This window comes from Xyrauchen texanus, chromosome 5 (assembly GCF_025860055.1).
Source record: "Xyrauchen texanus isolate HMW12.3.18 chromosome 5, RBS_HiC_50CHRs, whole genome shotgun sequence".
Lineage (NCBI taxonomy): Eukaryota > Metazoa > Chordata > Actinopteri > Cypriniformes > Catostomidae > Xyrauchen > Xyrauchen texanus.
In genome coordinates, this window is record NC_068280.1 from 12,590,487 (window position 1) to 12,602,815 (window position 12,329).

The 12,329-nt window shown below is 35.4% G+C and overlaps 1 protein-coding gene across 1 annotated transcript; it reads left to right on the forward strand.

Moving 5' to 3' along the window:
- Nucleotides 1-1,567: 1,567 nt before the first annotated feature.
- LOC127644014 (NADH dehydrogenase [ubiquinone] iron-sulfur protein 8, mitochondrial-like) lies at nucleotides 1,568-11,081 on the forward strand. Its single transcript, XM_052127006.1, has 7 exons — nucleotides 1,568-1,671; nucleotides 5,742-5,798; nucleotides 6,875-6,940; nucleotides 7,045-7,134; nucleotides 7,220-7,392; nucleotides 7,623-7,751; nucleotides 10,362-11,081. Exons 2-7 carry the CDS (start codon nucleotides 5,756-5,758, stop codon nucleotides 10,491-10,493), a joined length of 633 nt encoding a protein of 210 aa, XP_051982966.1. The 5' UTR covers nucleotides 1,568-1,671; nucleotides 5,742-5,755; the 3' UTR covers nucleotides 10,494-11,081.
- The last annotated feature ends 1,248 nt before the right edge of the window (nucleotides 11,082-12,329 follow it).

The following is a 12,329-nucleotide window of genomic DNA, read 5'->3' on the forward strand; positions in this document are numbered from 1 at the left end:
TTACATGTGAACACTTAGAAAACAATTTACAATAACTTTTTCTGGTTTTTTAGTAAAAACCAATACTGCATAAGGTTTTTTGTCTTCATAAAATCTATTTTTTATATAAGTGTATTTTGTCTTACTGTATTGGCAGATTTTTTTTGTGTTAATCAACATTATGCCACAAATGCTGTTGATTGAGCTTAACTTGTATTAAACCTGGAACATTCCTTTAAAAAAAAAATATATATATATATATATATATATATATATATATATATATATATATGGCACAAATATTTTTAAGGCTCTTGTTTGTGTGATAATCTAATGTGGGGGACAAGTTGATAGCCACCCAGCTAAAGCTATCTTAAAAGACTGCTGGGAACAGTCTTTGGGTGGATTGGTGATGTGAAAGCTGAGAATATAGGGTTACATAAGTTACAGTACTGTTCAACGGTTTCAGTCCCTCCTATTCCTCCATGGTTTTTCCCTATACCAGATGTAGATTTAGGCATTCATAAGGAAATCAAAAATAAATCAAAGGAAGTAGCAGTGAAGGATATTGTTAATTGTTATCTGGATATGCATTTTTCTGAATATACATTTATATATACAGATGGTTCCAAGGATCCAAAGACAGGACATGCTGGGTCAGCAGTATATATTCCAAAGAATGGGGTAATATGTCAGGAAAGAATAACAGATGATTTATCAGTATACACAACAGAGCTGGTTGCAATTTTGTTGGCCCTGGAATGGGTAGAGGGAAATGATTTAAATAACTCCGTGATTATATCTGATAGTTATTCAGCTTTAGAAAGCATGAAATCTGGGAAATCTATAAGAAATGATAGAATTCATAAAATATGTATGGTTTTACATAAGTTAAATGTAAAGGATTTAAAAATTAGGTTTCTTTGGGTACCTGCACATGTTGGAGTGAAAGGGAATGAGGAGGTTGATAAACTTGCAAAACAAACACTAAAACATAATAGATTATTAAAACTGAAGTTAGAATATTAATTAAAGCATATGCAAGATCAAAATGGCAGGAGTATTGGGTGGATCAGGATAAAGGGAGACATTTATATAATATACAACCAGAAGTGGGTATAGGAAGGATAGAGTGTAGGAGTAGAAGAGAGGAAAGTATAATTACACGGTTAAGAATAGGACACACAGGGCTCAATTCTTCATTGAAATTAATAGGGAAACATCCAACAGGGAAATGCCAACATTGTACTCATTCAGAAACTGTGGAGCATATTTTATTTCAGTGCACAAAATACAGTCAAGAAAGAAACCAGCTTTTTCAGTTTCTCAGAATGATCAATCAGAATAATTTCACAATGCAAGGTTTATTAGGGAAAACATCTAGTAACATTTATCACTTTGTTATTAAGTATCTGAGAGACATAGACTTAGACAAAAGGATTTAAATTTTTATTTTTTTTATTTTTTTTTAGCTAAGTTCCAATATCTCTTGATTCACACTCCAGCCCAGTCGGTGGCGGTAATGCACCGTTAACTTGGTTTGCCAACCGCCATAAAAAAACAAAAGAAGAAGAAGAAGAAGAAGGAGAAGAAGAAGATAATCTAATGTGTGACCTCACTTCCGGCGTTCTGCTTGTGCATTTTCATAATCGTCCGCTGTTCTGGTTGAGAAGGCCAAATAGCGACTGTCCGGTGAGTGTGAACTGATTTGCAAACTCATTGTATTTATCGTCTATCCCTTGAGTAGTCAGACACCGCATTGTGTTGAACTGAGCGAATTGTATAATGGTAATCAGACAATTATTGGTATAAAGAATGTAAGCGTAGTGGCATTACAGTCATTGAAAGTCCTTGAGAAATTAACTTGTGGCTAAGCTACCAGAACCACTGCACAGTCAACATTTAGCCTTTTAATATCAAATAAACAACACTTAAATATGTAATGATAACCGTGCGAAGAATAAATGAATGTATATCTATGTCTCACTACCGCTATGTTTTAACCAGTAAACGCGTGGATAGCACGAGTGTCCTGAACTTTACTGCTGTTGTCCTTATTGTCTGGAGTGTGTAGGCTTTGCACGACTTGGATTATGCATTAGATTACACGTTTTACATGCGTACTGTTCATAGAGTTGAGGTCATTGATATGCGGGCGGAAATCATTCACATCTAATGTTTCTGCTTCATAGTGATGGGCGGATCGATCCTAAAGTATCGATACTTCCAATACTGAAGTTGTAAAAATATCGATCCTCATACAAAAATATGGATATATTTTTTAAACTAGGGATATTAATATTTGGTTACCATGAACAGTAAACATACGCTTCAAAGTGAAATAAAAAGGATTAGGCTATATGAGCAAATATTGTGCAGGATGGGGACTATTTCTTCTTCCGCTCATTTTCATGCATAAATGCTGAAAGACAAGCAGACACGCGCTTGCGCTGTCACAAAACTCTTTCAAACAAGAGAGATCAGTGCCTTGTAGAGGTAATTACAGAAAAATCTGAGAATTTCTAGCGTCTAATGCACAAGGAGTGACCATAATTTGCACTGTAAATATATTTCCTTGCAAAATATATGTATATACATTTAAATATAACGTATACAATTAAACTTTGTGAAAATACTGCATGTTATTGCCTTTTTCTTGTTATATCAAATTATATTTTTAAGTAGGAAAACAATTTCACTATACATAGAAAATCACATAATAGTAAAAAAATAAAACAAATAACCTTTCATTTTTAGGTAGGCTATAAATGGTATTCCAAGATAACGTGTTTACGTGAACATTACTACACTCATATTAGCTACAATGCTTGACAGTTTATTGTGTATTATGAATGATTATTTGAGTAATAATAATAAAGTATTAACAATTTTCATAGTAGCCTAATAAAAGGAACATTAATGACACCTGTTAATTTAAATACATATTTAACATCAAGTTACCATTTCTTAGTAGTGTTCTGTACACCATGCCAGCAAGAAACTTACCAAGATATACATTTATGTTCATGTGGGACTATAATTACAATAGCCATTTTTTTTTATGGAAAAAATTAATTTCTTACACATTTTACACATGTACTGTATATAAATGTAAATACATTTTAGAAATCAGGTTTCATGTGTTATTTTTTTTTCAGTAATTCACAGTATGTCATCTTCTAGAGACACTACTACATCATTGCTTCGGTAGTAAATCCACACTAAAATAACAACATATCTAAAGGTGACATTTCTTACTTATAATTGTGTGTAATTGTTTGTAATAACTAATTAAATAAAATAAAAAAAAAAAGTTAACCATGGTTGAACTAAAGTAATATTGTAGAAACTAAGTTTTGTTTTTGTTTTGTTTTTTTTTACAAGAAAAATTGTAGTAGTAACCATGGTTAATTGTGTGGAAACTATGGTTCAACTAAAGCCCATGGTTAATCTATAGTTACTGTAGTGAAACCATGGTTAATTATTGTAAGTGTAAACAAAACGGAAGTGTAATATTTTTTTGTTTAGGCTCACGAATGTAAAAAAAAATAAATAATGACTTGAATTATGACTAAAAATAATATATTATATTGCCCATTTTATCCCAAGAAATCTCAACAAAAAAAAAATCAATGTAATAGAAGTATCGATATTGGTGATATTGGACTTGAAATTATTGGTATCGAAAATAAAATATGTGGGTTTGCCCATCCCTAATCATGATTTTAGCGGAACAAATGTTTTGGGTTTTTGTTTACTTTCTGTAGGGGGAAAGTATGGCACACTGTTTTGTATGACCGGGTAGCTGACATGAAATGTCAAGGGTTTCATCTAAAACTACTGTTATTTCTTGTAAATTATTATTGGTGCAGATAGTTTTTAATTAAGAAGCTACGTGGAATATTTTCAATTCTCACAAAGAGAATTTAAGAAATGAATAAGAAATGGTGGCAAGTAAGCAACAAATTTAAAGTAAAAAATTGGTGAAAAGAAATGGTGGCCAGTCACAGGACCTAAAATATATACATTTCCCATTACTTGTACATTTTAACCAAAAATCTATGGACCTGTTTCTAATTTTGTCATGATATATAAAACACATCAATAGATTGTCCACCGGAATGTTTTAGTAATCTCATCTGAATCTGATAACAATTGAATGTACAATCCTGTGAAAACGTACTTTCCCCATCCAGATTTCTTCTTGTTTTTGTGTACATCTCATACTAAATTGTTTCAAAAATTAAAAAAAAAATCTAAAAACAAAGAAAAATTTAAATAACGAAAGAAATCTGAGTAAACACAATGATAATGTTATTTATTGAAGCAAAAAAGTTTTCCAATACCAACTGGGCCTGTGTGAAAAAGTATTTGTCCCTTAGTTACTAAATCCCCAAATCTATGAAAGTGCATTCATAATGGTGTTCAGCTGGACTAGACACTAAGCTTGATTACTGCCATCCCTGTTTAATAAAATAAACACCTAAATAGCAGCATGAAGTTGGCTAAAAGGTCTCACCCAGTAGCACACTATGCCGAGGTCGAAAGAAATTCCAGAAATTATGAGGAAAAAAGTGATTAATATACATCAGTCTGGGAAGGGTTACAACGATATTTTAAAGGCCCTTGGACTCCAAAGAACCACAGTGAGAGCCGAGAAAACTTGACACAGTAGTGAACCTACCCAGAAGTGTCCGACCTTCCAGAATTCCTCCAAGAGCACAGCGACGACTCATCCAGGAAGTCACAAAAAAGCCAAGGACAACATCCAAGGAACTGCAGGCCTGTCTTGCGTCAATAAAGGTCACTGTTCATGACTCCACTATCAGAAAGACACTGGCCAGAAATGCCATCATTGGAAGAGTGGTGAGATGAAAATCACTGCTAACACAGAAGAACATTAAGGCTCATCTGCATTTTGCCAAAACACACCTTGATGATCCTCAAACCTTTTGGGAGAATATTCTGTGGACTGAGTCGAAAGTGGAACTGTTTGGAAGACAGGGTCCAGTCACATCTGTCGTAAATCAAACACAGATTTCCACAAAAAGAACATAATACCTATGGTCAAGCATGGAGGTAGTAGTGTGATGGTGTGGGGATGCTTTGCTGCTTCAGGGCCAGGTTGACTTGCAATAATTGAGGGAAACATGAATTCTACCAAAAAGTCCTAAAGGAGAACGTCTGGTCATCAGTCTGTGAGTTGAAGCTGAATTGCTACTGGATTATGCAGCAAGACAATGATCCAAAGCATAGGAGTAAGGAAGCTAAATTAAAGTTTTGGAGTGGCCTAGTCAAAGTCCTGACTTGAACCCGATTGAGTTGCTGTGGCAGGAACTTACATAGGCAGTTCACGCTCGAAAACCCTCCAATGTGGCTAAATTAAAGCAGTTCTGCAAAGAAGAGTGGGTCAAAATTCCACTACAGCATTGTTAAAGACTGATCTCCAGTTATCTGAAGCATTTGGTTGCAGTTGTTGCTGCTAAAGGTAGCACAACCAGCTAATAAGTTTAAGGTGGCAGTTAGTGTTTCACATGGGTGATATAGGGGTTGGATAACGTTTTTGCTTCAATAAAAAAAACTGTATATTGTGTTTACTCGGGTTGTCTTTTTTATGTTATATCTCGTTTGAAGATCTAAAACAAATTAGTATGAAAAATAGACAAAGTCAGGAAGGGGCAAATACTTTTTCACAGCAATGTACATAGTAGATACTTTTATAACAAGTCATATTTCCTTATCTTCTTCCCTGTTACTCTCAGTGGACTTCTTTAAGATGTCTGCAGCATTACGTCTGCTCTACACCGTATCCAGGCCAGGTGAGTCAACATAACATTTGTGGTGTACAAATTAAATTGAAACAAATGCAGTGACATATGTATATATCAGTGTCAGAAATTAAGTTTTATATTAAGGCCATTTTTACCTTTTATGAGGGCAATTTTTTTCGTTTGTCAAATACTTTAATCAATTTATTAATACAATTTTCAAGATTAAGAATTGATTATCTCTTAACCAAAAATGTATTCAACATCAACTCATATTTGCTGCATAATATGAATAACTAGGACTATAATAGAAACTTAAAGCAATAGTTCACCCTAAAGTAAAAAATTCTCTCATTTATTCTCTCTCATGCAATCCCAGATATGTTTGACTTTCTTTCTTTTGCTGAACACAAACACACATTTTTTGAAGAATATCTCTGCTTTGTTGGTCTTCAAAATGCAAGTGAAGTTTGGCCAGAAATTTGAAGCTCCAAAAAGCATTTTAAGGCCACATAGTCCAGTGATTAAATCCATGTCTTCAGAAGTGATATGATAGTTGTGGGTGAGAAACAGATCAATATTTAAGTATTTGTTTACTATAAATCTTCTCTTTCACATTCTTATGTTTTTGATCATTTACATTCTTCATTTATATTGCCAACTACTGGGCAGGGAGGAGGATTTATAGTAAAAAAGGACTTAAATATTGATCTGTTTCTCACCCACACCTATCATATCACTTCTGAAGACATGGATTTAATCACTGGACTATGTGGCCTTAAAATGCTTTTTGGAGTTTATCTAAAAGTCTTCATTTGTATTCAGCAGAAGAAAGTCCTACACATCTGGGATGGTATGAACATGAGTAAATGATGAGAGAATTTTCATTTTGGGTGAACTATCCCTTTAAGAACTATGTCTGATGTTACAAATATATACAAGCAGAATTCATTATAAGGGCATTTTTTTTTAATTACTGGTGCCTTTGTCATTTTTGCCCCTAGCCATCCTTAATTTCAGACCCTGGAGTATATACATATCAACAAAATATTGAGAGTTTGTCCCTGAATTAAGCACAGATTATTTTATTGCCTTATACCTGATTATGATATGGGCTTCTTCTTTAGGGTCATTACTGGCCAGTCAAAATCTTGCACGTCCTCTCAGCCTATCAGCGCACAGAGCGGGGATCAGTGAGTATCTAAAATAGCAAAAACAGGAATCACTCTATTTTAATCTAGTGTATGTTTATTTCAAAGTCCTTTCATTTGTCACAATGCTTATTTTCTTTATTTAGAGTATGTCAACAATGAGGAGGAAGCTACAGATATGAAGTCTATCACGGACCGTGCGGCTCAGACTCTTCTGTGGACAGAGCTGTTCAGAGGTCAGTAACAACTTGTTACCTTTCTTTTTATAATTTAATATGGGATACCTCTAAATAGTATGGCCCTATCTGAATGTTGGTGCAGGTTTGGGAATGACTATGAGCTATCTCTTCCGTGAGCCTGCCACAATTAACTACCCATTCGAGAAGGGCCCTCTTTCTCCCCGTTTCCGTGGTGAACATGCACTGCGCAGGTATCCCTCTGGAGAGGAGCGTTGCATTGCGTGTAAACTATGTGAGGCCATCTGCCCAGCACAGGTACAATCTTTTTTTTTACACTGCACTTGGTCTTTCTGCTTACACTGTGTTTATAACAGTGTAATTACAAGCAGTAAATTCATCTTATTGAAAACTTAGCTATGTATCACAAATAAATAGGAATAGTATTTACAACAGTATAAAATGTTATAGCTGTCAGGATTGTTACATACTTTTTCTCCCCCAAAGTAATGCATGTAAATTGGTGACACCCTTTGCTTCTCTTTCAGGCCATCACAATTGAGGCAGAGCCTCGTGCTGATGGCAGCAGGCGAACAACGCGCTATGACATAGACATGACCAAATGCATCTACTGTGGCTTTTGCCAGGAAGCTTGCCCTGTAGATGCCATTGTAGAGGTAAGAGATTGGCGCCACACTAGTGCAAGTACTCATCCTGGCCATTATCACTGTGTTTTTCATGCAAAGGGGTGAGATTTCGGTAGAGAGAGGTCACCAGGTATATTCTATACACCAAGTATATGGTATAGCCTGTATGTAGACGAGGGATGTGATTTATTTTCCAGATTAACCTGTAATTCCATTTTTTCAGACATAAAAATGTCACCCACGTGAATTCTCGATAAGCTGTGCATTCTATGCGTTCTCTGTAAGCACTTTTTATGGAGCTGCTGCTGCATCATGCACATGCTTTAAAGTTGAGAACGTGCAAGACAGAGACTACTGATTTTTGCCATAAGCACTTTATTCAAGAAATTCTGGTATATTTTAATTAATCTAGAGAAATGAAAGCTTATCAGTGGTTGGATATAAAATGGGTTTGATCTGTTTCCACAGTTGTTGTTAGGTTAAAAAATCACTATTGTTAAGTGGCAATTCAGGCATTACTGACATTATATTTGAAGTGAAAATGAACAATTTAACTTCACTTTTAAGTACTGCGTGTCAGTATATCAAAACATTTGTATGTGTATAATCATTAGGGGTGTGACGGTTTATCGTGGGACAATACATTGCGTGACAATAAAAAAAAAAAAAAAGTGACAATTATTATTTTAGCATCTGTTCTATCCAATACACTTGATGTCCTAAATGGAAATCGCTTCATTGCACACTAGTAGCCACAGGTGTTGTACGATGAGTTCGGCTGATACAGTGGAAACTTAAGCCTGCTATACACTGTAGGATTTTTTCAGTCCTTTAAGATTGTTGCTTGTCAGACTGTATGATATGGATGCATTGATATCGATAAGGCACACTGCGACATTATGTCAGACTGTATGATACACATTGTAGCTAACTGTGGTCCCGATCAGTGAACGTGAAGCGTTGCAGAATAGAAGCGAAATGGCGAAAAGATTGGAAGCGAAAGATTTGCCTGCCCTGGAGGAGCATTTTTTCAGAAAACTTCTTCTGAAAGTCAGGACATCAGCATTTCTGATGCTCCAATACCACTTCATCACAAACATATGCTAAAATGTAAAAAGAAAGATCGATTTTGTCAAATAGGCTTATAATAAGACAGCCTGATCACAAATACGAACAATTACAGATGTTGAGAATGAACGCGATTGCGGGAGGTAGCCTACAGTAATGAGTGGGTACCACAAGCAAATATTCATTGTGGAAATAAAAAGACTTGTGGGCTTCTCAGTTCACACAGGGGAAAAATAAAAAGGTGGGTTATTAAAAGTTAACTTTCGGCCACACAAAATATAAAAAATGTATATAGGCTAATAACATATCGTGCTTGCAAATTCCCTATGGATAATACACAAAAATGACAGATTTCTATAATTGTATCCAAACTGTATCTGCTGATTTGGATTCAAATGTCCCTAAATACTTACCAATTTAAATTTTGTGGTGTGAATCTTAAATAAAGAAGTTTACAGACATTTAAAGTAAATATATTAAAAGTAAAATAGTAATTAAAGAAAACGCATGATAAATATAAAGAAAAAAAAACGAGAAAATGCTATATTTTTTATTTTTTTGTAAGCTCTGTATTTATTTAATTCAGAGAATATTGCGTTCATATTTCTGAAGTATTACACTTTTCGCCAAGTATTTTCTGTCTATTTAATAAAACGTTTTATATCAAATTAAAAGAAGAAAAAACACTAAAAGAGCTTGAGTGATAACTGAGCACAAATGTTGCTATAGTGCACATGTGAGCAGGTTTCTTTCCAAGTGAATTGGGGAGAGAGGCGCAGACTATATCATCTGGCTGTCGTAATAGCAGTCACACTATATGGTTGCAATGCTAAATTTCTGACACTGCCAGAACTTTGTCAGAGGCTAAAGATCATCGCAAACGCTATTAATCGGCCGTCGCTGAACGCGTCACACTGAACGTTGTAAGATTGCCGATTTTGCCCTACAATGATAGAAATCCTTTAGGATTCCCAAAATTTGTCTCCAATGGCAGAATCGTGGCCACAATTTCAGCACTAGGGATCGAATGTCTGTTTGAAGCTCTGAATGTTTGAGTTTGACACTGCAGGAGAAAAGTTTTTACTTTACAGAGGTTTAATGAGAGTGCCATATTAATAAATCTACTATATACAGTATAGTGTGGAATATTATGTATAATAATGCAATGGGAGAATATCATCCTAATGTCAATTATCATGTCTGAATTGATTTCATCAGTAAAGTATGAATTAACTGGATGAGCAAGCACTGGCATTAAATATGTATTTTTGAAAAGATTATTTAGATGTAATGAGAAAGTATTTCTTTAGAATTTGTATTTAAATGTATGTAATCAGCAACTGTGTGTAAGCAGCAAATGTATCTAACATAATTCTGTATTTCCAGTAAGCAGAATTATTAGCTAATATTTGATGTCACTTTTAAGGCACCGATAATTTCACTAGTATTGGGATCTACTAGTGAAATGTATAATCTGATATTTGACATGATATTGCTCATAGAATTAACTGACCATACATTCAACCGGACCAGATTAATTGAAGCAAATGTTTTCCTCTGTCTTTCTCTCAGGGCCCCAACTTTGAGTTCTCCACAGAGACTCACGAGGAACTGCTGTATAATAAGGAGAAACTCCTCAACAATGGAGACAAGTGGGAGGCTGAGATTGCTGCCAACATCCAGGCTGACTATCTGTACAGATAAACAGTAATACAGGCTGTCTTATTTCAACACAGACAGTGAAATAAAAGCAATTACCAATAGTCAAATATTCAATGGAATAAGGTAGATTTGGTTTTAGACCGTTATGCTGAGTGCATCTTGAAGCCCAGAGACTGATTATTTTGAAGGTGCACATTCTGATTTCTCTTTCAGTGTGAACATACTGTTTAACTTCAACCTTCACACATTCATGTCCATAAAACACAGTCTTATAGTGGTGCCTCATACTGAAACATGTCTTTGTACATCAGAGCTCTAATTTTTAGCAGAGCCTAATGACAGGCAAACCTAGTTGTTCTGGAAAACTGAAATGGGTGATGCACCATTGTAAGGCCCAAGTTAAATCCTCATTTCAAGACCGACGATCCATCCTCCCCACTTTCTCCCTTCTTCCTTGGATATTCTGTCTGTCTAGAGGATTTAAATGAAGGAAGAAGTGTTACAAATAAAAGCTCTTCAGCAAGTGTGTTCCTTACAGATAAACAGTTTTGTTTGTCCTTGTGAGAATTGTACAAAGACGAAATACTTGTGGACCGTGTGTAATGAATAAATTAATACTCTATCCAAACCTTTCAACAATCTCTTGCCTCTTCTTTTAGATGTTTTTGTATTTTACTTGTATTGATTAGTGTCTTTGTTAATATTTTGGATGGCTACAATCATGTGAAAAAGAAAGTACACCCTCCATGAATTCTATGGCTTTACGATTCAGGACATGATAAAATCATCTGGTCCTTAGCAGGTCTTAAAGTTAGGTAAATACAACCTCCGATGAACAACAACTCGTGACATAATTTATTCAACAAAACTAAAGCCAAAATGTAGAAGTCATGTGTGAATAACTAAGTACACCTTATGATTCAATAGCATGTAGAACCACCTTTAGCAGCAATAACTTCCAAGTAATCGTTTTCTGAATGACTTTATCAGTCTCTCACATCATTGTGGAGGAATTTTGGCCCACTCTTCTTTACAACGTTGCTTCAGTTCATTGAGGTTTGTGGGCAAATGTTTATGCACAGCTCTTTTAAGGTCCCGCCACAGCATTTCAATTTGGTTGAGGTCTGGACTTTGACTGGGCCATTGCAACACCATGATTCTTTTCTTTTTCAGCCATTCTGTTGTAGATTTGCTGGTGTGCTTGGGATCATTGTCCTGTTGCATGACCCAATTTCAGCCAAGCTTTAGCTGTTGGTAGATGGCCTCACATTTGACTCTAGAATACTTTGTTACACAGAGGAGTTCATGGTCGACTCAATGACTGCAAGGTGCCAAGGTCCTGTGCTGCAAAACAAGCACAAATCTTCACCCCTCCACCACCGTACTTGACAGTTGGTATGAGGATTCACCAAACAGGGCACTGTGCAATATGAACAAACATCTCCGCTTTGGTCTTGTCTGTCCAAGGGACAATGTTCCAGAAGTCTTGTGGTTTGTTCAGATGCAACTTTGCAAACTTAAGCTGTGCTGCCAGGTTCTTTTTAGAGAGAAGAGGCTTTCTCATGGCAACCCTTCCAAACAAGCCATACTTGTTCAGTATTTTTCTAATTGTACTGTCATGAACTTTAACATGCTTGTCTGAGATTGAACTCTCAGAATTTCTCTGAGCATTGCACGGTCTGACCTCGGGGTAAATTTACTGGGATGTTCACTCTTGGGAAGATTGGCAACTGTCTTGAATGTGTTCCACTTGTGAATAATCTTTCTCACTGTAGAATGATGGACTTCTAAATTGTTTGGATATGGCCTTATAAACCTTCCAAGATTGATAGGTTGCAACAATTACTTCTCTAAGATCATTGCTGATGTCTTTTCTCC

Coding starts and splice junctions, on each gene's coding strand:
- LOC127644014 (XM_052127006.1), top strand. CDS start 5,756: ATGTCTGCAGCATTACGTCTGCTCTACACCGTATCCAGGCCAG. Junction 7,135..7,219: donor GTGGACAGAGCTGTTCAGAG/GTCAGTAACAAC, acceptor ATGTTGGTGCAG/GTTTGGGAATGACTATGAGC. Junction 7,752..10,361: donor CTGTAGATGCCATTGTAGAG/GTAAGAGATTGG, acceptor TCTTTCTCTCAG/GGCCCCAACTTTGAGTTCTC.